The sequence below is a fragment of the Miniopterus schreibersii genome, assembly GCF_964146895.1.
Source record: "Miniopterus schreibersii genome assembly, chromosome: 5".
Classification (NCBI taxonomy): Eukaryota; Metazoa; Chordata; class Mammalia; order Chiroptera; family Miniopteridae; genus Miniopterus; species Miniopterus schreibersii.
In genome coordinates, this window is record NC_138106.1 from 89,051,788 (window position 1) to 89,079,361 (window position 27,574).

At 37.6% G+C, this 27,574-nt stretch overlaps 1 protein-coding gene across 6 annotated transcripts in view; it reads right to left on the minus strand.

Annotated features, from left to right (window-relative positions):
• TRPC1 (transient receptor potential cation channel subfamily C member 1) overlaps positions 1-27,574 on the minus strand; it is a 69,376-nt gene that overhangs the window by 36,795 nt on the left and 5,007 nt on the right. For 3 of the 6 annotated variants that reach the window (XM_081139286.1, XM_081139285.1, XM_081139283.1), the window contains exon 2: positions 13,486-13,688. In XM_081139286.1, coding sequence (XP_080995412.1) covers positions 13,486-13,536 — 51 coding nt within the window. In that variant the 5' untranslated portion in view covers positions 13,537-13,688. Of the gene's footprint in view, positions 1-13,485; positions 13,689-22,923; positions 23,079-27,574 lie in introns of those variants that run through there. The other 3 variants (XM_081139284.1, XM_081139282.1, XM_081139287.1) reach the window with 2 other exon arrangements.

The following is a 27,574-nucleotide window of genomic DNA, read 5'->3' on the forward strand; positions in this document are numbered from 1 at the left end:
AAGGAATGAATAAAAAGTTACCTGGAGACAAATGAAAATGAACACACAACAACCCCAAACCTATGAGAAACAACAAAAGCAGTCCTAAGAGGGAAATTCATAGGCCTACCTCAAGAGGCAAACAAAATCTCAAACCATCTAACCTTACACCTAACTAAAAAAGCTTGAAAAAGAATACGAGCAAAGCCCAAAGTGAGTAGAAGGAAGAAAACAATAAGGATTAGAGTGAAATAAATGACACAGAGATGAAAAAAATTACAAAAGATCAATGGAACCACAAATGCTGGTTTTCTGAAAAACAAACAAACAACAATTGACAAGCCTTTAACCAGACTCATAAAGAAGAGAGAGAGAGGACCCAAATAAAAAATAATAGCAGAAATGAAAGAGGAGAAGTAACAACGGGCACTACAGAAATACAAAAGAATGTAAGAAAATATTATGAACAAGTCTATGCAACAAGTTAGTCAATCCAGAAGAAGTGGATAAATTCTTGGAAACATACAATCTTCCAAAACTGAATCAAAAGAAACATAAAACCTGAACAGTCCAATTACAACTAATGAAATTGAAGCAGTAATCAAAAACTTCCCAGCAAACAAAGTCCTGAACCAGATGGCTTCACAGGTGAATTTTACCCAACATCCAAAGAACTAACACCTATCCTTCTCTATCTATACCAAAAAATTCAAGAGGAGGGAAGATTCCCAAGCTCATTTTATGAGGGCAGCATTATCCAAATTCCAAAACCAGGTAAGACAGGACAAAGATAGAAAATTATAGGCCACTATCCCTGATGAAAAAAATGCTAAAATCCTCAATAAAACATTAGCAAACCAGATCCAGCAATCCATTAAAATTAGCATACACCACGATCAAGTGGGATTTATTCCTAGGATGCAAAGGTGGTACAGTATCTGTTAATCATTTAACGTAACACACCACTGCAGGGGTACTTACTGAAACGTAATGTGGCTCCAGCAGCAACGGCCACTGGGATATGCTGGACTCTCTGTTTTACTTTCTGTGACCGTTTAACTCTCTGTAGTCTCAGGCTTGGCTGACTACCCAGAAAACCGGAATGCCACCCAAACACAAATGTCAGCCCCCCAGGAAGGTGGTTAATAGCGGTATAGTGTGACAACTGCCTGATGTAGTTAACTTAGAAATACATTGTTCCGGCTGGTGGTTTCCATGACTACCCACCATATGGTTTTACTACTAACTCCCCGTAAAAAGAAGACCCTGTCCTATGAGGGGTGTAGATTTTTTTCCCGGCCAGCCACCAGTGGGAACAGCTGCTTTGCCCATATATGTAAGTTTCTCCTATTAAATCTCTTATGAGTTTGTAAAAGGTTATGTGTCAGTACTTCAGAATCCATCCTGAATTTAGACTTTAGGGGCTTTCCCCCAATAACCACATAAACAAAATTGAAGGATAAAAACCACATGGTTATATCAACAGATGCTAAACAAGCATTTTATAAGATGCAGCACCAATTTATGATAAAAACTCCCAGCAAAGTGGGAATAGAGGGAATACACCTTAACATAAGGCCATATATGACAAACCCACAACTAAAATTTTATCAATGGGAAAAAACTAAAAGCATTTTGCTTAAGATCAGGAATAGAGACAGGGATAGCCACTCTCACCACTCTTATTCAACATAGTACTAGAAGTCCTAGCCACAGAGATCAATGAGAACAAGAAATAAAAGGCATCTAAACTGGAAACAAAAGTCATTATTTGCAGATGACATGATATTGTATATAGAGGGCCCTAAAGACTCCACGAAAAGACTAATTAGAACTGATAAATGAATTCAGTAAAGAAGCAGGATACAAAATTAATATTCAGAAATCAGTTGTACTTTTATATACCAATAATGAAGTATCAGAAAGGGAAACTGCCCGGCCATGTGTGGCTCAGCAGTTGAGCGTTGGCCTAGGATCCAGGCGATCGGGGTTCAATTCCCGGTCAGGGCACATGCCTGGGTTTTGGGCTCGATTCCCAGTCGGGAGCGTGCAGGAGGCAGCCGATCAATGACTCTCTCATCACTGATGTTTCTCTCTCTCTCTCCCTCTCCTTTCCTCTCTCTGAAATCAATAAAGATATATTAAAAAAAAAAAAAAAAGGGAAACTAAGGAAACAATCCCATTTACAACTGCACCCAAAAAAGCAAAATACCTACTGATAAATTTAACCATGGAGACGAAAGACCTGTACTCAAAAAATTATAAAGCAATGAAGAAAGAAATAAAATAAAAAACAAATATATGGAAATATATACTGTGTTCATGAACAGGAAGAATTAACATAATTAAAATGTCCATATTACCCAAAGCAAGCTATAGATTCAATGCAATCCCTCTCAAAATACTAATGGTGCATTTTCAGAGAACTAGAACAAATTATCCAAATATTTATATGGACCTACAAAAAGCCCCGAGTAGTCTCAGCAATACTGAGAAAGAACAACAAAATTGGGGGTATCATGCTACCTGATATACAAGGCTATAGTGGTTTCAGCAACATGGTACTGGCATAAAAACAAACACTGATCAACAGAACAGAATAGAGAGCCCAGGAATAAACCCACACCTTTATGGTCAAATAACCTATCGCAAACGAGGCCAGAATATATAACGAGATAAAGACAGTCTGTCTATTCAATAAATGGTTTTGGAAAAATTGAATAGATACATGCAAAAACATTAAACTAGATCATCACCTTTCACCATACACAAGAATAAACTCAAAATAGACTAACGGCTTAAATGTAAAACTCAAAACCATAAAAACCCTAGAAGAAAATATAGACATGAAATCTCAGGCATTTCTCTTAGCAATATTTTTCTGATATGTCTCCTTGGACAGGAAAACAAAAGAAAAAAAATAAATAAATGGGACTACATCAAACTAAAAACTTTCTGCAGAGCAAAGGAAACCATCAACAAAACGAAAAGGCAACCTATTAAATGGGAGAACATATTCGCCAATGATACATCTGATGAGGGGTTAATATATAAAATCTGTAAAGAACTCATAATACTCAACACCAAAAGACCAAACAATCCAATTAAAAAACGGGCAGAGGACCTTAGCAGACACTTCTCCAAAGAAGATATACAGAAGGCTAGCAAACATTATGAAAAGTTGCTCAACGTCACTAATCATCAGAGAAATGCAAATTAAAACCACAATGAGATATCACCTCTCATACATCAGAATGGCTACCATCAATAAATCAACAAACAACAAGTGCTCTCAAGGATGGAGGAAAAAAGAGAACCCTTGTGCAACTGCTGGTGGGAATGTAGATTAGTGCAGCCACTATGGAAAAACAGTATGTAGTTACTTCGAAAAATTCAAAATGGAACTGTCTTATGCTCCAGCAATTCCACTTCTGGGAATATATCCAAAGAAACCCAAAACACTAATTTGAAAGATTATATGTACCCCTATGTTCACTGCAGAGTTATTTACAATAGCGAAGCTATGGAAACAACCTAAGTGTCCATCAATAAACGAGTGGATAAAAATCAGTGGTACATATATACAATGGAATATTAGTCATTAAAAAAAAAAAAAAGAATGAAGTCTTACCATTTGCACAGCATGGATGAACCTAGAGGGTATTATGCTCGGTGCAATAAGTAAGGCAGAAAAAGACAAACACCATATGATTTCACTTCTGTGTGCAATCTAGAGAACAAAATAAATGAACAAACAACACTGAAGCAGACTCATGAACACAGAAAAAAACTGGTGGTTGCCGCAGGGAAGGGAGGTTGCAGGACTGGGCGACAGAGGTGAAGGAGGACTAAGCAGCAGGAACTGGTGGTTACAAATAGCCATGGAGAAGTAAGTAGAGCACAGGGAACACAGTCAACAGCACTGCGATAACTCCCTATGGTGCCAGGTGGCTGCAAATATCGCAGGAGCACTATGTGAAGCATATGGCTGTCTGAGCACTAAGCTGCACGCCTGAGACTAGCACAAAATACCACTGACAGGAAAGAAGGGCAAGCCAAACCCAAAATGAGTAGAAAGAACTGATAAGGAGCCAAGCAGAAGCAATGAGACAGAAAACAGAACAGAAATAAAATGTTTCTTGGAAAAGATCAATAAAACTAAGAAGCCTTTAAGCTAGACTAGGGACCAGCAAACTTATTCTGCAAAGGGCCAGATAATAAATATTAGGCTTTGAAGGGAGTACTATTTAATTATATTTTTTGCAATTACTCTGTTCTTTTGTTACGCAGTAATAACAGCAACAGACAGTATCTAAATGAACGGGTGTGGCTATATTTCAATAAACTTTATTTATAAAAACTGTTGGTGGGCAGGTTTTGGCCTGAAGACTGTAGTTTGGCAAACTCTGAGTTACAATGGCCAAGAAAAATAGAGAAAACACAAATATCTAGAAGAAAAAAAGCCCTTCAGAGAGGAAGATGATTGTAAGGATTATGGACAACTTTATACCAGCTGGACAGCACAGACAACACAGATGAAAGGCACAATTCCTAGAAGACCACAAACTACCAAACCAGATTCAAGAGCAAGCAGAGCCCGGGTGCGGCTCGGCTGCTGGGGTGCCGTCCCGGCACCGAAGGCGCGGTCTCATTCCCGGCTGGGTCGTGCCGGCTGCAGGCTCAGCCCCAGCAGGGGCGTGCAGGAGGCGGCCGCTCAGCGATGTTCCTCTCCCTCTCCCTCTGCCCTCGCTCTAAAAATCAACAAAAATATTTTTAAAAAGGAATAAGGAGAAATACAAATAGCTCTGTATTAAGAAAAGTAACTTAATAATTAAAGATCTAGATCAAGATGGCTTCAGTCATGAATTCTACCAAACATTTAAGGACTAATACCAATCCTAACACACACTGTCAGGAAACAGAGTTGGTGTAAACACGTCAAAACTCATTCCATAAAACCAGTGTATCCTGATATAAAAGTGAGACGAAACCTCAGAAGAGAAAGTTATAGAGCAGTATCTCTCATGAACACAGACAAAAATATTTAACACACCAGCAAACTGAATTCAGTAACACATAGAGTGAATTATATAACAAACCAAGTGAGGTTTATCCCAAGAATGCTAGGTTAGTCTGACATCCAAATATTAATTTAGCAACATGTTAATAAAAAATGAAAACCATGTGATCATCTTAATAGATGCAAAAAAGATTTGACAAAAATTGAAAATCAACTCATAATTAAAAAGAAAAATTCTCAAAAACTAGAAATAAACTTCCTATAAAGGAGATCAATGAAAAACTTACAGCTAACATCATACTTAAGGGCAAAAGACTTAATTCTTTCCCATTAAGTCCAGAACAAAGCAGAAACATCCACTCTTTCTGCTTGTATCCAACATCACACTGGAGGCTGTGTTCAGCGCAATGAGGCAAGAATAATTAAGGCTTAAAGAGTTGAAAAGATGTACTGTCTTTACAGATAACAATCATTTTTCTCCTGTTATTAAATTTACTGGGGTGACACTGGTTAATAAAATCATATAGGTTTCCAGTGTACAGTCTATGATACATTATCTGCATACTGCACTGTGTGTTTACCACTCAAAGTCAAATCTTCTTCCGTCACCATGTATTTACTGCCCTGGCCTCCCCTTCCCTCTGGTCACCACCATACTGTTGACTGTGTCTGTGAGTTTCTGTTTGTTTGTCTTGTTTATTTGTAGCTTTCAGTTTTATATCCCACATATGAATAAAATCATATGGTTATAACATAATTATATATTACAAATCCTTAGGAATCTTAAAAAAACACCTATTAGAACTAATAAATGAGTTTAGCAAGATCACAGGATTCAAAACCAACATACAGTAATCTATTTTATTTCTATATACTAGCAATGAACAATCTGCAAATGAAATTAAGAAAGCAATTCATGCACGACATTATCAAAACAAAAAAATACTTAGGAATAAACTGTGAAAAAGAAGTACAAGACCTATACACAAGACAATAAAATACTGCTGAGAGTAAGTAGGAAGATATAATAAAATGGAGAGATATTCATGTTTGTGGCTTGAAAGATTCAATATAATTACAATGGCAATCTTTGTGACCTTGAGTTAGACAAATATTTCATGAGTATGACAACAAAAACACAATCCACAAAGGGAAAAACTGATACATTGGACCTCACCAAATTAAAAGCTTTTAATCTTCAAACGACACCAAGAGGGAAATGAAAATACAAGTCACAGACTGGGAGCTATCACTTGCAAACGTACCTGATAAAGGACTTGTCTCCAGAATATACAAAAAATGTTTACAACTCAATAATAAGACAACTCAATTTTTAAAATGGGCAAAAAATTTGAATAGATACTTCATCAAAGAAGGTTTATTAATGGCAGAAAAGCACATGATAAGGATGCTTAACATCATAAGACCTAAAGGAAATGCAAATTAAAACAATTAGATACTACTACACTTCTGCTAAAATGGCTAAGATAAAAAAGACTAACAATATCAATGTTGGTGAGGATGTGGAGGAATCAGAACCACCATACATCACTGGTGAGAATGTAAAATGGTACAACCCCTTTGGAAAACAGTTTGGCAGTTACTTAAAAAGTTAAACATACATTTACTGTACAGCCCAGTAGTTCTACTACTAGGTATCTACCAAACAGAAACATATGTCCACACAAAGACTTGTATATCAACATTGCCAAAAACTAGAAACAACTCAAATGTCCATCAACTAATCAATGGATAAACCAAATGTTAATCCTTACAGTGGTATCTACTCAACAATTTAGAAGGAACTACTAACATATGCAACAATATGGATGATCCTAAAAAATTATGCTAAGTGAAAGAAGCTACAGACAAGAATTAGAAACATATTGCATGATTCTATTTTATATTAAATTTCTATAAAAGAAAAAACTAGAAACTATAGACAGAAGATGATCTGTGATTGCATGGAGCTGGGGATGGGAGCAGGGGTTGACCATAAATGGCATGAGAAAACTTTTTCCAGTGATGAAAATGTTAGAACACTAGATTATGGAGTTGGTCTATAACTATATACATTTACTACAAATCACCAGTCTCAATTAAAAAAAAAAATTTTTTTTTATTGATTTCAGAGAGAGGAAGGGAGAGGGAAAGAGAGACAGAAACATCAGTGATGATGAGAATCATCCATCATGCCTCCTACAAGCCCCCTGCTGGGGACTGAGTCTGCAACCCCGGCCTGTGCCCTGACCTGGAACTGAACCACAATCTCCTGGATCATAGGTTGATGCTCAACTGCTGAGCCATGCTGGCCAGGCCAGTCTCAATATTTTTTTAAAAAAATGCTTCTGAGGCCTGTGGAGTTATGTGATTATATTCTATGTAACTCTTTGTGGTTTTGGTTTAATCACACCAATATTGAAATATGTAATTCCATACTGTCCAAAGTACTTTTTTTTTTAAATATATCTTTATTGATTTCAGAGAGAGGAAAGGAGAGGGAGAGAGATAGAAACATCAATGATGAGAGTCATTGATCAAGCCCGCAACCTGGGCATATGCCCTGACCGGGAATCGAACCCTGATCGCCTGGATCCTAGGTCGACGCTCAACCGCTGAGCCATGCCCGGCCGGGCTTTTTAAATTTATTATTTATTTATTATGTATTATTTATTTATTTATTTTAAATTTTTATTTATTTTTATTTTTTTACCAAAGTACTTTTAAAACAGTAATTTGATATGGTTCAACCTAAATTTTCGGACAACCATAGAACTGGAGTAGATGAGGCAAGATTAATAACAGTCAGACAAAATTAATGAAACAGGAGAAACTTGCATTCAGCCTTCATAGATAGAAACTGGGAATGGAGATCTCTAACTTCAACATGGAACTGCCAGCCAACACTGGCACTTCAGTTTCCAGCCTAACAACTGCAGGTAAGAGTCACATTTCATTTTTTAAAATTTACTGGGGTGACACTGGTTACTAAAATGATATAGGTCTCAGGTGTATGTCATAACCCATCATCTGCATATTGTGTTGTGTGTCACCACCCCAAGTCAAGTCTCCTCCCATCACCGTTTATCCCCCCACCGCCTTCCCTCTGGTCATCGCAATGCTGTTGTCTGTGGCTATGAGTTTTGTTTTTTCTTTGCTTAATCCCCTCACCTTCTTCATCCAGCCCTCCAACACCCCTCCCCTGACAACTGTCAGTCTGTTCTCTGTATCAATGAGTTTGTTTCTATTTTGTTTGTTAATTTATTCTGTTCATTAGATTCCACATATAAGTGAAACTGTATGGTAACTGTCTTTCTGACTGGCTAATTTCACTTGGCGTAGTACTCTACAGGTCCTTCCACACTGCTGCAAAAGGTAGGATTTCCTTCTTGTTTTTTTTTTTAAATATTTCTATTGATTTTTACGGGGGTGGGGGGGACACAGGAAGATCGATGTGAGAGTGAAACGTTGATTGGCTGCCTCCTGCATGTGCCCTGACTGGAAATTGAACCAGCGATTCTTTGGTGCACAGGACAACATCCAACCAACTGAGCCACACCAGCCAGGGCTAGAGTTCCTTCTTTTTTCCAGCTAAGTAGCATTCCATTGTGTAAGTGGACCTCAACATTTTTTTCCCCCCCCTGCAGTTTTGTTTTATCAGACATCTGTGAAGACAGAGTTTGCAGATACAACCTTGTCAAGTCGTGAACTGCTGCAAAGTTCTGTGAAGTTTGAACAAGACCCATTTTAGAATATAGTTCCTTATTCCAAGCAGACGAGAGGTGTAACGTTACGGCCAACAACTTATACTAGCCATCCAGTTAAGCCATTTCCCAGCACAGATATGCAGCTTAATCACAGCTATTTCGTCTCTACAACGTGAAGTTCGATCGTCAGCTAATAGTACGTTTTGACTCCTGTGTATACTGGTGCATGCGATTCTTTGCCACCCTGGCTGTTAACCAGACCTGGGCTCTAAAAGCTAAACTTGATTTAAATATCATTCTAGGGGTAGGGCAGGCTCTGTGATCTGGACGTGTCCCAGCCACCACTATGCAAAATGCTGGTACATCTCCTCCTCTTTCCTGTCTTGTCTGCCTGTAACCTGTCTGTCACTGAGCATTTAGTAATGCCTGCTACGTACAGAAAGGGCAGGTACAAAGGAAATCCTTTGACAGTTCTGCTTCCAAGAAAGGTGAACATCAGATAATAAACTGAGGACAACTGAGTAATGTGTCACGACAACAGGCCTTTTAGAAACTTTCTAAGATTAGATAATGTGTCCAAGTGTACTTACCCAGTGCTCCTACTCTAGAATATTTCCATGGAGGGGAAGGGAGAAGAGGGATGGATCTGGGGATTCCCTTTAAGGAGTTCCACTTATTGGGGCTGCATCTCTGGGCCAGAAGCAAGTCCAGTAAAACGATCACGCCCTCTGCATCCTCTATTTGCCAACACTACAGATTTTCAACCAGCTCGTTTTAAGAGAAATAGCAGACAAGGAGACATCCTTAATGCAAGGTGGGAAAGGTCTTCCATCAGCCACAAAAAGAGGGACTTGACTGTGTCACCCTCACTTAATCCGGTAGAAAAGCTGGATCTGCGCCCCACCTGATCTTTCCTTTGACCCTGGTGTCCTGAGAGCATCCTTAGAGTGACTGCTTTGCCCCACAAGGAGAGCTGACAACCCTGCCCGGACGCAGAGTTTTCGTAGGTTTTTCTGCACAGTCACTTTTCTTACAGAACCAGAACATTCAGCTCTCGAAGACTGGACAGGAGAATCGATACATTATTACGCTTCTTTAAATATAAACCAGGACCCTTTGGGAAGGGGGTGTGTGTGTGTAGAAAGGTCTGATGAAGCTGCTGACCCAGGTGGCCCATTCGGTCAGCGTATTCTGACCCCAGGCACCTGTCTACTGCTCAGTCTTGCGTACACAGTCCACAGCTTCAGTGTCGGCGCAAACTGATGAGCAGGAAAGCACAATGAAGAAATGAAACCATGGAAAATTAAAGGCAGCAATATCATCAACAAAATTCAAAGAGCAGTTTCCTTTTTTTTTTAAAACAAGAAAAGCACATTGTAGAAATGAATCTGTACAATATTCTAATACTATCTGTACATAAAATTATATTACTTCTAACTAAGTTGAAAGGTCTTATTTGTAGAGTTTGGCTGGCAACACCAGAGGCCCAGAACAAAGAGCTTTTGAAGCAGAGCAGGCAGCAAGACCCTGGCCAGCACCCCTTGTGCCTGGACGAGAGCCTGTGGCTGTTGTGCGACTAGCATTCCCAGTTCTGTGGTTCGTGGTGAGGACCACAACTTTTTTATCCACTCATCTACTGATGGGCACTTGGGTGGCTTCCAAATCTTGGCTATTGTAAATAACACTACAATGAAATAGGGGTGCATATGTTCTTTTGAATCAGTGTTTCGGGTTTCTTTAGATACATACCCAGACGTGGAATTTCTGGATTAAGGCAGCTCCATTTTTAATTTTTTGAGGAACCTCCACACTGTTTTCCACAGTGGCTGCCCCAGTCTGCATCCCACCAGCAGTGCCCTAGGGTCCCCTTTCTCCACACCCTCGCCAGCACTTGTTGTTTGTTGATTTGAGAGACACTCTGATATGAGAGGGGATATCTCACTGTGGTTTTAATTTGCATCTCTCTCATCATTAGTGATGCTGAGCACCTTTTCATATGTCTGTTGGCCATCTGTACATTCTCTTTGGAAAAGCGTCTATTTAGGTCCTTTGCCCATTTTTTAATTGGTGTTGAGTTTTATAAGTCCCTTATAAATTTTAGATATTAACCCCTTATCAGATGTATCATTGGAGAATATGTTCTCCCCTTCAATGGGTTGTTTTTTTCATTTTGTTGGTGGTTTCCTTTGCTGTGCAGAAGCTTTTGAGGTTGATGCAGTCCCATTTGCTTATTTTTTCTTTTGTTTCCCTTACCCAAAGAGATACATCAGAAAAAAATATTGCTCAGAGAAATGTCCTAGATTTTACTGCCTATGTTTTCTTCTAGGATTTTTATGGTTTTGAGTCTAACATTTAAGTCTTTAATCTATTTTCAGTTTAATCTTGTGAATGGTGTAAGAAGGTGGTCTAGTTTCATTTTTTGCACGTATCTGTCCAATTTTCCCAACACCATTTATTGTGTAGAGTATCTTTAGTCCATTTTATGTTTGTGCCTCCTTTGTGATGAGTCAATTGACCATAAAGGTATGGGTTTATTTCTGGGCTCTTTATTCTGTTCCATTGATCTTTATGTCTTGTTTTTATGCCAGAACCAGGCTATTTTGATTAAGGAGTCACATTTCTGACCAATGAAAATACTAGCCATTAAGAAGCAGATGTAGAACATCAAAGTGATAACAGTGGTTAGCTCTGTAGAGGGGAGGAGAATTAGGACTGGTCCAGAGACTTCCAACCAAAATTAAAGTTAGAAGTTTTACAAGGATTTAAGGATTTATTCACACGTTACTTGTATAACTAAAATAAATACTTTTTGATAAAAGAATTCCATATTCCTAAGATTACTCTAGTATCACAGATTACTGATTTTCTCAGTGCCAACATCCTACTGTTTTGGGAGATACGTACTAGGTTTTATAAATTCAACTGCTTTCAGGAGCACAGTGGGTAATAATATGAGTAAAGCTGAGCGTATATGCGGCATATAGGCTTTCAAATTCAAAACTATAAAAGACATTGTACAGATTAAACAAGGCACTTCTGCAAATTGAATATAACTGGCAGTCCATTACTTTGCTATCTCTCCCAATCTGTGTTTCTCGACTTTTTAAATTGCCTTCCTTTAAATAGTAAGATTTCAAATCTCCTTTAAAGTTGTTTGAAATTTCATATCCCATCAAATCTTGAGACTAAAACCAAATCACAACAATTATATTACTGGAAATGTTCTTCTAAACTCAATGGCCCACTGCGCTTCCCTAACCCATTTAAAATTATTGTCCCTAGACCTTACCTTCACCTGAAATGTCACCATCTCAATCGCCTCACTTCCCTAACGCTAACACTGGCTCTTCAACTTCACAGTCTCATAACTCTTGTTAATTGTTTTTTTTAGTCTCCTTTTCTTCTGCAGGTCTACTTAGTAATTCCGGAAAATGACTTTAGTCAGGACCTTTGACCTTTCCTCTAGCATCAATAACAAGCTCTCAAACTCTTCTGCAAATATACCAAACCATTTGCAGTTCTCCAAATAAACCACAATCACACAATGTACTTTCTGTATAAAATGCCTTTCACCTTTTAATTCTTATTCATACTTAAAGACTGAGCTCAAGCCACAGCTCTTCTAAAGCTTTCAGAACAAGTTGTTTCCCCACCTCAAATCAAGCCAGGGAGTGTTCTTTCCAGCCCCAACCTGTCACCCATGCTGCTTCAACTACAAACATTTAACAAGCATACTATTTGGAAAATATTTATAGTTAATATTAAGAAAAGATTTTAAAACTAGAAGAAGCCTTAAAGATCATTTCTTCTTGTCATTTTACAGATTAGTCATTTTAAAACAAAAAAGGTAAATGATATAGTCAGCTGTCAACCAGATCTTATAAAAAACAACAACACATAGATCTTACTGGAAAATAGAAAAAAATTCCAGTTTGACCTCTGCAAATAAACATTAAATTGATATCCAGGAGACTTTCTCAATTTATGTATTTGTGATTGTCAATCCATCAAAGATCTGTTTTTAAGATGAAGAAAGAGGTTGGATATCTTATAGTATTAAAGCTAATTTCATATACACTGTACAACAATCTTCAACTGAAAACAGCTTGTCAACTGTATGCCTGGGCCTTCCAGACCACGTATTTTATAGTAAATGCTATACTTGATACTATTTCAAATATACATATATGGAGAGATGGGGGAGCTTATGCTGAAAATCAGAATCCCGAGCCTGGCCAGAAGCACACATCTATGCAGCATGCGCGGCCCTGCGCGACCGTCCAGGATGGGGCACTTTCTTGTTTATTCATTCCTCAGTCCTTACTATTTTCAACTGGGAAGAGTGGGAAGAGAACCAGACTTAAATATGTAGTGTGAGAGGGGAAGTAAGAGGCATAATAGGTTAATACTTAGATAGTAAACAATTTTTGTTATAAAGAGATAGGAAGTGGTATCTCTACCCCTTCTACTACATGGAAATTCTCTTACACTAACAAACTCTGCTTCTAAAAAGCAAACAGTGCCCCTACCTCCCACAGGCAGGAGTATGAAATAAACTTTATTCATAATGTGAAGTTTCCTAATTATTCATCACCTAGTAAACATTTCTAAACAATGCTGAACCCACTGTTTTAAGCAAAGGAGCTAGGAGTTTGGCTTTCATAAGTCATCCCACTTCCATAGTTCTTAAAAGCTACATAGAAGGAACAACAATAAAAAACCTTCACTGACATACATCTTACTGCATCACACATTTGTCAAAAAATCTTAATTTCTAACCTGGAATGTCGGAGGCTGTCCTTTTTGTTTTTTGCAGAACACATTGTGCATTCACAGCCAACCGCATGGGGTTTGGGGAGAGACACATCCTGTTTTAACAGCATCGTAAGGATTTCATAGTTGTTACGATGAGCAGCTAAAATGACAGGTGCGACATCCATAGTTGTTGAATACTCAGGATTCTGAATTTGCTCCATTAGTTTCTGAAAAATATTTATATAAGTGTTCAAAAGTTATTTGTGACTTCAGAAAAACATAATTATTTGAAGAACAAAATAGAAAAAATTGGAAGGCACAAAGAACAATTATTTTAAGGAACACGAAAAAATAGGCAGAGCATATATGCATGAAAAAAACTAAAAATTCCACCTGTGTGGCAAACCTTGTTACACTGATAGCAATGAAGCTGCTTGAAAGGGTAAGTAAATAGGAAGCACTCTTTATTTTGTATAATTCTCTGCATATTCTCCATCATTACCTATATCACTTTCGTTACAAATGCACAAAAACACTAACAATCATAGCTACTATAGACACTTTGCACTTATCATCTCATTTAATCCCCACAGTATCCTGCAAAACTGAACAGTACAATCCCCAAGAAGAAACCGAGGCTCAGAGAAGTTAATGTGTCTGAGGCACACAACAGAAGGGCAAACTGCAGAGCAGAACTCAGATCTGCGTTACTCCACAGCCCGAGCTCCTCCACTACATGGGCTCACGGGCCTGATGATAGCAAGACAGGAAGGAAAAACATTAGCAAACAGAGAATCAGGGTTAAGTAAAAAGGCTGACTATTGTACGACTGTTGCGTATTTTCACTTTTTCAGAGGTTCCCCTGAGAGTTGTTTTATTCCATAGTATAAGCTGATCAAGTTCACAGTTTTATAGTTTTTATTAACATTGTAAAAGTAGCATGCACACACACTATAAAATATCTGAAAAACATAGAAAAGCAGAAAGCATACAAATGCCCATAATTCCTACTACCTGAAAACCATTTTATAGTCTTTTCTCTACCATACCTCCTTTAAGGACACCTTTGGCATAAATGATTTGGCACCAATAATTTAAAAATATGGTCTCTAATCTTCTGAAGATCAAGGACACCTTTAATAATCTCATAAAGCTAGAGTCCAGAATCTTCTGGAAAAAAATCATGTACAGAGTACTGCATGCAATGTAAGGAATATCATAGACCGTATTTTCAAGGTATTTTATTTTGCTAATTTAAATAACACTACCACAAACATTGTTATGAATACAGCTTTTAGGGTTTTTTTTTGAATTTAGGATTATCACATTAACACAGAACCCCTGAAGTGGAATTACCGCTCAAAAGGCCATAAAGTTTTGAAGCTCTTGATAAATATCATCAAAGCCCTTTAATAACTTATGTTACCAATAATACAGGAATGTACCCATTTTACTCTTGAGTTTTACTCACCAGCACTGGGAATGATCACTCCCAATTTATGAATAAAAGAGTATCATGAAATATTTACTTTTCTTTGATTACAGGTAAATTTTAATATTTTCTAACATACTTATCCTTTTTTGGCCCTCTTTTATAGTTTATATACTTCCCATTTATTTTTGGGGGGATTTCAAATTAATACATTTATTTAAAATTACAGAGAAATCTAAAAACTTAGCCCTTTTCCCGATTATTGGTTATAAAAAGAAGAAAATTATATTCAGTGCCTTAAGAGAAAAATGGTCTTCATTTTCCCTATGAAACATATTTAACTATATGAAAACACAAGCGATAGATGAAAGTTTATAATTTCATCTACACGCTAAAAAAAACTGTATGTGAAGTTAAAATTTATTAAATTTACTAAATTTATTAAAAGACAAATTTGATAAATAATAGAGAATGAATTTACTAAAATGGTTAAAAAAAAGTACATAAAATATTTGACACTGCCTGTCTACAAGTAATAGGGCTGTTAAAATTTGATCCTGCTTCGCTGGGAGAATTCAAACAAAGGCTTTTTTTCTGAGCCTCACAAGCTTCCATTGGCGGCGGTCCCGGCGATGCAACAGCATCCGTGGGCTGCTCCCACACCCTGCAGGGCACCCCACCCTCCACGCGAGGAAGTAAGTGGGTTCAAGGCCAGAAGCTGGAGTAGGTACACAAAATACAGTCGCAACTGCAGGGCAGACGACAGAAAGCCCAACAGGGTATAGATACTTCTGATCCTCTGGACAGGGGCTATATTCTTAGCCTTTTTTTTCTCTGTTCCTGCGCTTTCTTACCACCAGTTAAACTAGTTCACACCCTCTGGAGAAAGTCACACACAAACTTTTTAATGGTCTAAATTTGAGTAAAATATTTCAGTTAATACATGATAAAGTATGTATTTAGCAGAGTTTCTCACTGTTCTAACATAATGCCGGATCATCTACAACAAATTTATAATTCTTCCTTAAACAATACTTTTCTTCTGAGTACAGCCAGTTTACACTCCAGCAGTTATTTAAACTGCTTGTTTCACTACATCCTTACTAATAACGAATGATATAATTTTTAAATTTTGATATACAACAAATATCTCATTTTTAAACTATAAGTTATTTGACTGGTAATATCTTCCTAATTACAAAAACCATTAAGAAAAATAAAGAGAGTAAGGAAAAAACCCTTAATTTGGCAACGAGATGGCTGCTACTGGGTAACATTTTGCTACCTTTCCATACAGTCCCTTTTCTATGCGTGTTTTTAACCTTGGATCATATTACATATATAGTTTACTATTCTCATGTTTTTCACTTCCTATATCATATTTTTCCACGCTCCTAAATATTCTTTAAAAAGTGCCACTTTAATATATATGTAATTATTTATATTCCCAACCTTCTATTTTGAGATATTTAAGTTTTTTTCACTGTTACAAATACGATTACAATTAACATTTTTATGCACATTTCGGACTGTTTCATAGGCAAATTCCTAGAGGAAGAAGCACCATAATATGATAATATGAACATCTGCTTTTGCGAAAGTGCTATTCAAAACATCCCTTGTATCAGTGATTATTAGTATTATTTTTAAATGTTGGCTAACTTGATAAGCTAATATCAGTACCTTGTATTTGATTATCAGTAAGGTTTAATTTTTTTCCCCCTGAGTTTTCATGTCCTTTTCTGGTTTTGGTGGTTTTCATCAATTTGTCTAAGATTAAGGTTATGAACCTGTGATACATGCTGCAAATATCGTTCGCTAGTTATCCACCTGCTTTCTAAATCTTGCCTGATGGCCAAATTCCATAATTCTAACTTCTATATAGCTATTGCTTTTATGTTTAGCAAGTCCTTCCGCTACGATCAGTTAAACATTCACCTACATTTTCTTCCAGTTTTATGGTTTCACTGTTTACATTTAAATTTTAAATTCATATGGAAACTGATTTATATTTTCAACTTAACCTGCAGAATGTTCCAAACTAAAAGTACTGGTGCAAACTGACAAAATTATGGAGATATCATTAATTTAAAAAGGCTTCCTGAAAGCAATGTTATTCTTGCAAGTGTCTACTTACTTTAAAGCAATATTTTACAGAGTAAAAGAAATCTATTTCCTTAAGACAAATTTGGGGGAAGAAAAAGATGGCAATGGGGCAGGAGATTTATTTTGGTTTAAAATTCCAAATTAGTACTGACTACTACAGCTGGTGGTGATCGTTTGGGTCGATGATTAAGTGGTTATCAACAGCCCCCACTACTGCAGAGTCCACGCCACCAAAAGCGCATCTGTGGGCTTTAAAAGTTAAAAAAGAAAATGGGGACTAAAAAGGCAAACTATTTATTTTACTAATTTGTAAAGAAAACTTTTTTAAATGTCAACTGTATTATATACAGGAATACTGAATTTTCAAAAATTTAGACTGTCCAAAAAATATAGTTTCCTGCGTTGGCAGCGCCGCTGCGGAGGCGACGCGCCCCCCCCTCCGGCGACACGGGGGCGGTGACACGCGGGGTGACGGAGAGGGGGGTGCGGCCGCGCGCTGCCCGCGCAGGGTCAGGGCTGGGCATGGTTGTCACGATCCCGCCCTTGCGCTTGGGGCCAGAAGAGCCGTGACATTCCAAACCCGTGAAGAAACTGCCCGGAGCTGCCACTGCGGGCAGAGAAAGGCGTCCGCCCAGCCGGCGGTCATCAACGCGGCCATGGCGGCGACACGGGGACAGGTCATCTCCAAGGCGCGCGGCCGCCGAGCCGTGGGGTCTGGAAGCCGCCCGCGAGCCGGGGCGCGGAGCCCAGCACCGTCCTGGAGACGGAGGCAGGGGCCCGGCGGTGCCGCCCGCGCAGGGGACAGCAGCATCTACACGCGGTGTCACTACACTCGGACACGGAGATGTCAGGTTTTGGGGTTTCTTTTCTCTCTCTTTTTTTTTTTTAAAGGAAAACCATGAAGGCAGAAGGTAAACATGGGGATGAATAATGATTTAATCCAAGAAAATGCCCTGATTATTTTCAATCTGTGTATTTTTAAACTGTTATAATCTTTATCAACTATTTAAATCAACATTCTCTTAAAAATGAAACTATACTAGATCTTTAATATTCTTCATAGCTGGAAGGAATAAAGGTTTTATCTACTTTATCTAGATGTCAAAAAATAGGACTAAAAATGACAAACTTCATCTGGATGTCTAAAAAGTAGAATAAGCATCCCCCAAACAGGGTTGGGGGCCATATTCAACTATCAGAAACCATCTGTGTATTCTCACAGGAAAACTCCCACCCTGATAAGAAACTTAATCCACTACTTTATCCCCTGAAGCTTTTCAGGTTCATTGGGCTATAGCCCATTGTTCAAAGTCTAGCATTATTATTATTGTTCTGCAAACATTTCTCTTAGGTTTTTAGTTTTTACTGTATTTGGTCAGGTGAAGCAAAAAAACAAAAAGAACATGTTCCTTACCACGTAACATTTCATTTCTGATTTTAAATTTTAACCTATAAAGCTAACTATAGGATTGCCACTGCTCTCAAAGTCAAAATACCAGGCAATTCTGGCCATCTGAGATATAACGTCTCCCAAAAACACCATTCTGGGTGGTCACAAACTAACTTCAAGGGCATTATTTCCCAGAAGGAGCTGCCTCCTGCTGGAAATGATGGGTATTGGGTTTTCCCAAGCACACCTCAGTCTTTCCTGAGTAAGAGCACAGCCAGACTAAAACAAACAAGTGGGGAGAAAGAAAAAAATAATTGCTAACAGTTGACCACTGAAGAGAGAAAGTATCAGTATATCATTATTCACACACAGCAGTGTGAAGCCATTTAATGCAGGGACAAACACGTTTAGTTTCAGGCTATGTAAAGCAAGGCAAAATAATTACATTCTCAACGATTCCCACTTACAATGGTAAAGTTAAATTATATTCAGATACACTATTTGGTAAAGAATAAAAAAAGATTCATATCAAACTTTCGATTCTAAAAGGATAAGCTTCAGGTATAAAAATATTTATGTAAAAAAGCCATGTAAATAAGGAGTTTCCACTGACTTACTCTGCATAAATGGTATGTTACTTAATAAATCAAAGTCGTTTCTGAAAAGAATGTTTTCAAGTATTTAAAAAATATTTATAGGTATACAAAATGTCCTTAGTTTTGCTTCCCAATTTCTCAGATATTTGACCATTCCTTACTAAAACCTATTCAATTATATACTTACTATGTATTAATGAGGTCGCTATCTTCCTTCTCACCTCAGAATTTCCCACATTTCACACTCTTTCCTCTAAGCTGGGAGTGAGAAGCCACTTCCCTTCCGAAGCTGAGCAGGCCACCTCGGTGCTCCTCAGTGCCCTCTGCCCTCCACGGGGCCTCTGTCCTTCCCTCGAGGCACACCAGCCTGGTGCGCGCCTCCCACAGGAACCACTTCCTCACTCTCTGGTGACCTGACTTCATGCTCTCTTCTTTCCACTCTCGTTTTCTTCCTCTCACTTGGTCCAACTTCTCAAATCCACGTGCATCATTTCCTTAGTTCTACTGATGCCAATTTCAAAAATTCATTTTCCTTGATTTCTAAGCGACATATTAAAACTGTTTCTTTGGTTTTCACAATGCTGCAGTACCCTAACTCCTTTCATGACACCCTTCCCTTTATCAACACAGATGTCCCCAGTCGTCTGCTCTTCTCCGCTTTCTCTCTGGAGGTGGGGGCACCTCCCCGTGCCTGTGACTGCTGCGCCTCTCAGCCTGGCCACTGCCTGGGGATGAACTCTTCATTGGTAACTGTCTGCTGGAGGGGGCCTGAGAGCCTCGAAGTAAACAAGGCCAAACCCGAATTCACATTTCTCTGCCCCAAGACTGACTTCTATACTTAACTTCTGATTTTTCTTCCATCCTCCTAGTCACCCATTTTTAAGATTTCCAAATCATCTTGGGCTCCTTCTCAATTCTCCCCTCCAAAATAAAACACTCACTAAATTCTGTCAATTATAACATTTCTCACATCTGCCATTCCCCCATTCTTATAGGCACTATTCCAGTTCAGGTTTTAACCTCTTCATAGGCAAACTGCTCACCGAGCTATAGCCTTCCCCACTGGCCATTTTCTCATGTACACTGAACACAGCCATTAGAGCAGTTTTTCTAAAATACCACTGGACCATCACATCCTTTCTCAAAAGTCATTTAATGACCCCACTATCTATCATATAAAACGCAAATTCCTTAGCCTGGCAGTCAGACCTTCTCCATCAGTTTTCTTTTAGTTGTTTTTCCAGATACTTCCCACTACTATCCACCCCAAATACTTTGTTTAAAAAGGCTAAATCAATACACAGTCTCAAGATTAACATTGCACATGCCTTCGTTTACATTCCTCTCCACATCCCCTGTTCCTACCTACACGTTTTTGAGACTAGTTTTGGGAACTCGACAAAAGCATGAACTCTGGAGCCAGAACTTGGGTTCAAATTCCAAGTCTGCTCTTTATATAGTGACTTTGGGCAAGTTGCTTAACCTTTCTGTACCTTGGTTTCCTCCTTTACAAAATGGAGATTTTAATAGTACCTATCTTGTAGGAATACTGTGAGGATTAAGAAATTGAATACATTTAAGGTTCTTGGCACACAGTAGTATTATACACATATTAGCAATTATCAAGGTTTTCAAAACTCAACTGACACTCTTCCATGAAACCTTTCTTGATAGCTCCAACCCACAGTGATTTTCTCTTTTCTGTGTTTCTGAAACATTTACCGTAAACCACAAAACTTTAAATATAAAACAGGGTGTCTCAATAGTGGCACTGTTGACAATTTAGCCAGGTAAATCTTTGCTGCAGAGGCTGTACTGAGCATTGTAGGATGTTTGGCAGCATCTGTGGCCTCTACTCAGCAGATGCCAATAGTAACCCACCCCTTAGCTGTAAAACCAAGTATGTTTCCAAACATTGCCAAATGTCCCCTGGGAGGCAAAAGTGTCCAGTTGAGAATCATAAGTATAATACAAGACAAAATACATGAAAACACTCAAAGCAATATACAAGGTTCAAGTATATTACACTTAGCACTTATCAAATACACTAGTTTTTTTAAATGGCTTGACATTCATATGTGCTTTCACTGTCCAATTAGTTTTAATATCCTTTAGTACGGAGCTCACGTTTTATTTATTCATTTCCACAATCACACCCAATCGAAGGCCTTGGACACTGTTGATTGATAGATAGGATATAGGTAACCTGAGACGGACATAATGAACTGGGAAGAGCATGAAAATTGCAGTGAGATGATCAGATTGTATCTGAGAGTTGCACTTATTTTAGAGCTTTGGGCAATTCATTAAAGTTTATGAGCCTCAGTTTTCTGATCTGTCAAATGTAACATCTACATAGGCTGGCTATGATGTTCAAATGTAATCAGGGATGTGAAAGAACCAGGTATACACTGCAGAAATACACATAGAGTCTTATGTGTAAAAAGACAAAAATAACTGTTATACCATAATACCTCCTTTATCCAGAATCATCCAGGACTTCCTTCATAAGCTTATTTTCTAGGTAACTGAAGCTTATGCTTTTAAGAGTCTAACTCTGAAATTTACACTACTTTGATGAAAGTCTTCTGCTTTTAGAAGTACTGTATATATTCTTCTTTCTTCTAAAACAAAAGACACTGAATATAATTTAATTCTTCCTTATTGACTCTGGGCCATTGTAATAAACATTATCATTCTAACACACAGCTTCCTCAGAGATTACCACGTATGTGATGCTGCTGATCTCTTTAATAAATAGTCAGAGGTACGGGGCCTCATTTAGTTCCACTGCAGTCCTCATGCCCCTTCCGCTGCACTTTTCTCTATGGATTAGAAAACTAAACAATTAAGCTTGTTGGAGTGGAATCTAAAATGAGCAAATACAGACTTTAAACAAGGGCTCCAGAAGCACTCCTCTGACCAAAGTTCTAAGTGGGAACTTCAGGACATCTACTCTGGCTGCTCAGAAGCATTTTTACTCGCTTCTTGGGTCTCATGGATGTTCTGGATAATGGAAACTGCTGGGAAAGCAACTTCTGTCCCTACTCTAAATATGTACATACAGAGACAGTACCATGGTGTAATTATAACTAACCTATTTATATTTGTAAAATCTTCTGAGTGCTTCCTGATGCCACTCAAAAAATACCTATATATGCCTCATTGAGTTAAAGCTACAACAGAGCAATCATACCATGTGAAAGAAAAAGAGCCAGGGTTCATGTGCTAAGTCCCATACTAAGCAAACTAAAAAGAAAAGAAAAATATCAAATTTCCTTCAGAACCTCTTGACTGAATTTTTTCAAGAGTTATATGCATGTTTGCTCTTCTACCTGAACTGATACACATATGAAAGGTCAGTATTTTCTAGTTTAAAAATTGATTCACCTGTAGTTTTAAGTGAACATTAACTTTCCAGGCAAAATGGAACATTTAATAACACTTAAGGAGAAAATCAGAATCAAATTGAAAATGGCCTTGTGAGTTAGAAGCATTTTGTTCTTATGCTTGTAAATTATATGGGTCACAGAAAAATCTCTTCCCTGACACTTCTAGAACACTTGTATATTTTTAGATAGATAATATTATATACATATAATACAAATAATAAAAACAAAGTCATCTTTAATGAGTCATGATAATTTATCCCTGTCAGATGTTATAAAACATATAAGATGGGGGGGGGAGTGAAACTTGGGAGAAAAAAAAAATCAAGTAAAAATATTATACTTTGAAAAATAGGCTTCTGATTTGTTTTTAGAACTTTTTGTGGCTCAAAACCAATTTAAAAGTGAAAGGAGAAAGACAGAGGAAAGAAGGAAAGAAAAAAAGAGATGGGGAGGGAGGCAGGGAGAGAGGAAACCAGAAAGGGAGAAAACATGGTGTATCTAACAGCACCTAGAAGATATGGATAAAATTATCTAGCCTTGCTGTACCTGACAACCGTAGTCCAAAAGAAGCTGCAGTATATCCAAATTCTCATTTTCAATAGTTATCGTAACAGCATTTCTCCCAAGCACATCTACGCAATTTATGTTCAAGTCACCTGAACTGCTTTCCTCCAGAATCTTTTTAACCATATAATAGTCACCTAAATAACAAATACAAATGCAATTTAATATTCATGACATATTAAATATGAATGACTGTAAAGAAAACTTAGCCTGTTGATTTAAAAGATTAAACGAGCTAAACTCATTTTTGTATATGGGAATATACAAAAATGTGAACATTTCTTTGCTCTAAACTCATATCCTGATAAAATCGTATGTATGTACATAAGCTGCAAACATAAAAAGTTGCTAGTTTAAAATTCATAACTGAATAAGGAGAGAAGCTTTTAGAAGGCATTTAAAACAATAAAGAATGTCCAGAAACACAGACTGGAAGCTAGAAAAATTATAAGCTTAAAGTTTTACATCTCAAACACATACCCACATTTACTTGCACATCAAAATAGTTAAAAATGAGATCTAGTAATAAGCTGAGGATATTATGAAGAGGTTTTACATACTTTGGAAAAGCAGTGTGAATGTGTATATATTTGATGAAAAAAAAAAGAGCCTGAAATGCCTCTCCTCTTCTCCCCCCCCCCACCTTCCTTGTCTCCTAAATGCAGACGTTGAGATTAAATGACCAGAGCATATCCAACTCACAAAACTCTACAGCAGGACTAGGGTTAATGCTGGTAGAAGCCTAAGTCAGAACATTTAGAAGTAAAATTTTAACCTGTCAGGAGCATGCAGATTTCCTTCGGCCTAACGCTAGCCCACTCAAAACAGCTGAGGTGTGGGGAAATGAGAGTGATTACAGATGACACCATCTCCATGGAGGCCCACCCTGTCCGTCTGCTGACCAGCCAGTGCAGTAATGAGGGGAATTAATCAAAAGAGAAATGCTAATTAACCAAAGAACGAAGAGTGGGTTTTGTTTCTTTTCATTTTAAGTGACTTGTAAATACAGTTGTTCTTTAGACATCTATGAATTAAGAAAAAAACAAAACAGGAAAAGACCAGAGAGAAAATCAGAGAAAAAAAGAAATGATACAGAGAAAGTAAATCCTAAAACTTGATTAAATGAGTGAATAAAAAAGATGTGTTTTTTGGGAGGGAGATTTCTAATAGATTTGCTATTATTATTTTTTCAATCCTCATCTGAGGATATGCTTTCACTGAGAGAGAGAGAGAGAGACAGGGAGGGAAGGAAATATCCACTGCTTGCCTCCGGTACATTCCTAATGGGAGATCAAACCCGCAACCTAGGTATGTGCCCTGACCAGGAACTGAGCCCACAACCTTTTGGTGAATTGGACGACACTCTAACCAACTGAGCCATGCAGCCAGGGCAATTTGCTATTATTTTTAATCAATGACTTTAAAGTCATCCATGTATTTTGGAAGAAGTTGAATAGTAATTTTCTTGATGCCACATTTCCTTAGCTCCCTCAAGAAAACTAACCACAAAAGGGAATATTTTCCTCATAGCACTACTAATAGACACTGCAAAAATGTATCGACCACCACAGAAAGTGAAACTCTTAGTCACAAGCTGAACTGATAGTGAACATATATAGACCTGTGAAAATTTATCACTATTACTGGAACATTTAAAACCTTATTTCAGTATCTTAGTAGAAAACTGCCACATCTTAATAGGTTTCATGTCTAAGTGAGAGTTAATTTTTAATTTATCCTGTTTAGGACTCATTAGGGTTTCTGAATCTAAGAACTTTTGCTCTTCATTAATTCTGTAATATTTTCAGACATTATCTCTTCAATTATTGCTTTATGCCCGTATTATTTTTCTTCTTCTATTTAAACATCTATTAGGCATGTTGGATCATCTCATCCAACTTCTGTCTCTGAAGATTTCTTTCTCTCTCTCCTGCACTGTAGACAGTTTCTTCAGATCTCTCTTCTGGCTACTTAGTCCTCCTGCAACTACTTCTGCTGATTAACCCATTCATTGATTTTTTTAAATGACCTTTAATTTCTATACATTTTATTGGATTTCTTTCCAAATCTTTTGATTTACTTTGTTTTCATTTCCTTATTTTAAGCTTCTAATCGTTTTAAGCGTACTTATTTTATGGTCTTTGTATGACAATTAGCTGAGGGTCTTAGGGATTTAATCCTTTGTAGTGTCCACTGATTTGTGATAATGGATGGCTGTCTTCTTAATTTTTAAATTGGGTATTGCGAACTCATCTTGATGCAGCTTAGCTGTGGGAACCCTGGCAGCCTAGTTTGAAAGCTTGTCCCACCTCAGATGTTTCACATTTGTTTCTTCCAGGTAACTTGGGAGGTTTTGCTACCCTACCAATCTTTTTCATATTAATTTCTCAGTTTAGGTTTTCCCAGATCAAGTAGGTAGTATTAATGCAAACTCCAAGCCAACATGAGGCAGGACCATACTTACAAATTCTTAGGGAGTCTTATTTACAAGCTTCTTTGTAGTCTCCCTGTGCTGGGGGATGGGTTTTTCCCTCATCTAACCCCTTTCTAAAGGTATTGTCCTTTACAGATCCTGATTTTATGCTTGGATGTTGTTCCAGTTCCCCCACTTTGTGCTAGACGCTCAAGGCCTTGTAACCTGTTCTCGTATGAGCATTAAAATTCAAATCCCTACAAGGTAACGGCCAATAATTCTCACCCCCACCCATGGAGCAGCCAGAATGTCAGCTTACACACTCTTCCCATTTTCGGTCCTTTTTTCCATTTTTGAATCCTAAGTGTTCCCGTTACTGTCTTGAAAGCTCAGTTCATTTAAATGGATGTTTGTTATATTTTAGCTGGCATTTCTAGGTGATTAAAAGCAGAGGGTTTTCAGATTATCTAGTCAGCCATATTGCTAGAGACAGAAAAGTATAAAGAACTGTATAATCCTTATAAAATTTTATAAATTTTGGGTATAGCAAAAAACAACTGCTACACATTTTAAAAGTTTAGGCTGCTGTTTAAAAAGTGATTATATTGTAAATGTCAGATATTCCAGCTTTTCAAAAACGACTTCCATTACAGTCAGGGGCTATACAAGGGAAAAATACATAAAAATCAAAACCTAAAAACTTTCATCCCTAAAAATAATAAAAAGTTCAGCCCTGCCACAGATGACACATTCATGCAAATGAAAAAGTCACAAGACCTGCGGGAAACCTAGAGTGTTTTCTAAGTGTTCCAGCACCATTTATATTTGCAAGCCATTTAAAACAATGTACTGTGTTCAAGAATTACAGAACAGTCAATATTTAGGATGAGTGTATAATAAAAGGGTTAGGAAATGTAAAAATACATAGCCAGAAGCTAGCTGTAGAGCAAGGGTTACAATTCAAAATGCCTTATGTCAGGCAAATATATGTTTTCCATTTTATACTGAAGTTGCTTTTAAGAGTTACATCTTTTGTCTTTTAAAATATAATATATAGAAGGAAATGCAACATAATCTGTTTACTTTTTTGGCTAGTTTTTTCAGTGAAGGAAAAAAATATTTTTCAATCAATTCCACGAGTATACCAATTCAACAGAAAGTCTTCTCAGCCCCTGTCCAAAATTATCTCCATATGCACCCACTTCTATTCATGAATACTGCTGCCTGCAGTCCAGGCCACCACCATCTATCTCCTGGACTCTGCAACAGCCTTCTTCCTGACAAAGCTGCCTATAACCTAGCACAGGGATCAAAAAACATTTCATGTACAGGGCCATGGAGTAAATATTTTAGCTTTGCAGGACACACTATTTCAGTCACATATACACAACTCTGCCCTTTGCAGAAGAAAAACGGTACGTAAATGAGCTCCAATGTGGTCCAATAAAACTATCTGTGGGCACTAAAGTTCGAATTTCATGTAATTTTCACATTATAAAATATCATTCTTTTATTCCCAACCATTTGACATGCAAAAACCATTCTTAGCTTGCAGGCCTTACAAAAACAGGTAGTGTACATATTTGGCTTGTGGGCCAATTTGCCTACCCCTGCTATAGCCCCACTCCTTTAATCCATTCTCCATCCAGCAGGCAAAGTGATCTTTTCAAAACTCAAATCATATCAAGCTTATAATCCTCAAGTTTTGGCATCCAAAGGAATTCCACTGAATCTCATGGCTATATTGATATGGTACTGGGATTCTTTTAGTCCTGATAATTAATTCATTTAATCTCTTAAAAGTCACTACATAAGCCTCGCCTCTTTGAGATAGCTTTTCGGCAGCTCATTACATTATTAAACTACTAATCCTAGATTTTAAACATCTCAGTATCATTAAATTTGGTGGAGCTGGTTGGGAAGTTGTTTATTTACAGCACTGGAAGCAGGGAAGAAGAGGAGTTATTCTTAGACAGCAATGACACCCATACAATAAAATGTAATCTCTTAACACCCTTCCCCAGAGTCTGTAATATACAAAGTAAAGGGGTTTGGCTTGGGCTACATTTTTTCACTGCCCAGATAAAAGACTGTGTACTAAGAATGTCTCATCTTCCAAAACACAAATAGGCCATTTACATTAAATTCAGTATTTGTTTCTTTCCTTCAGACAGATTAGGCACATACATACTTTCCCCCCTTACTGCTTCTCATAAGAGC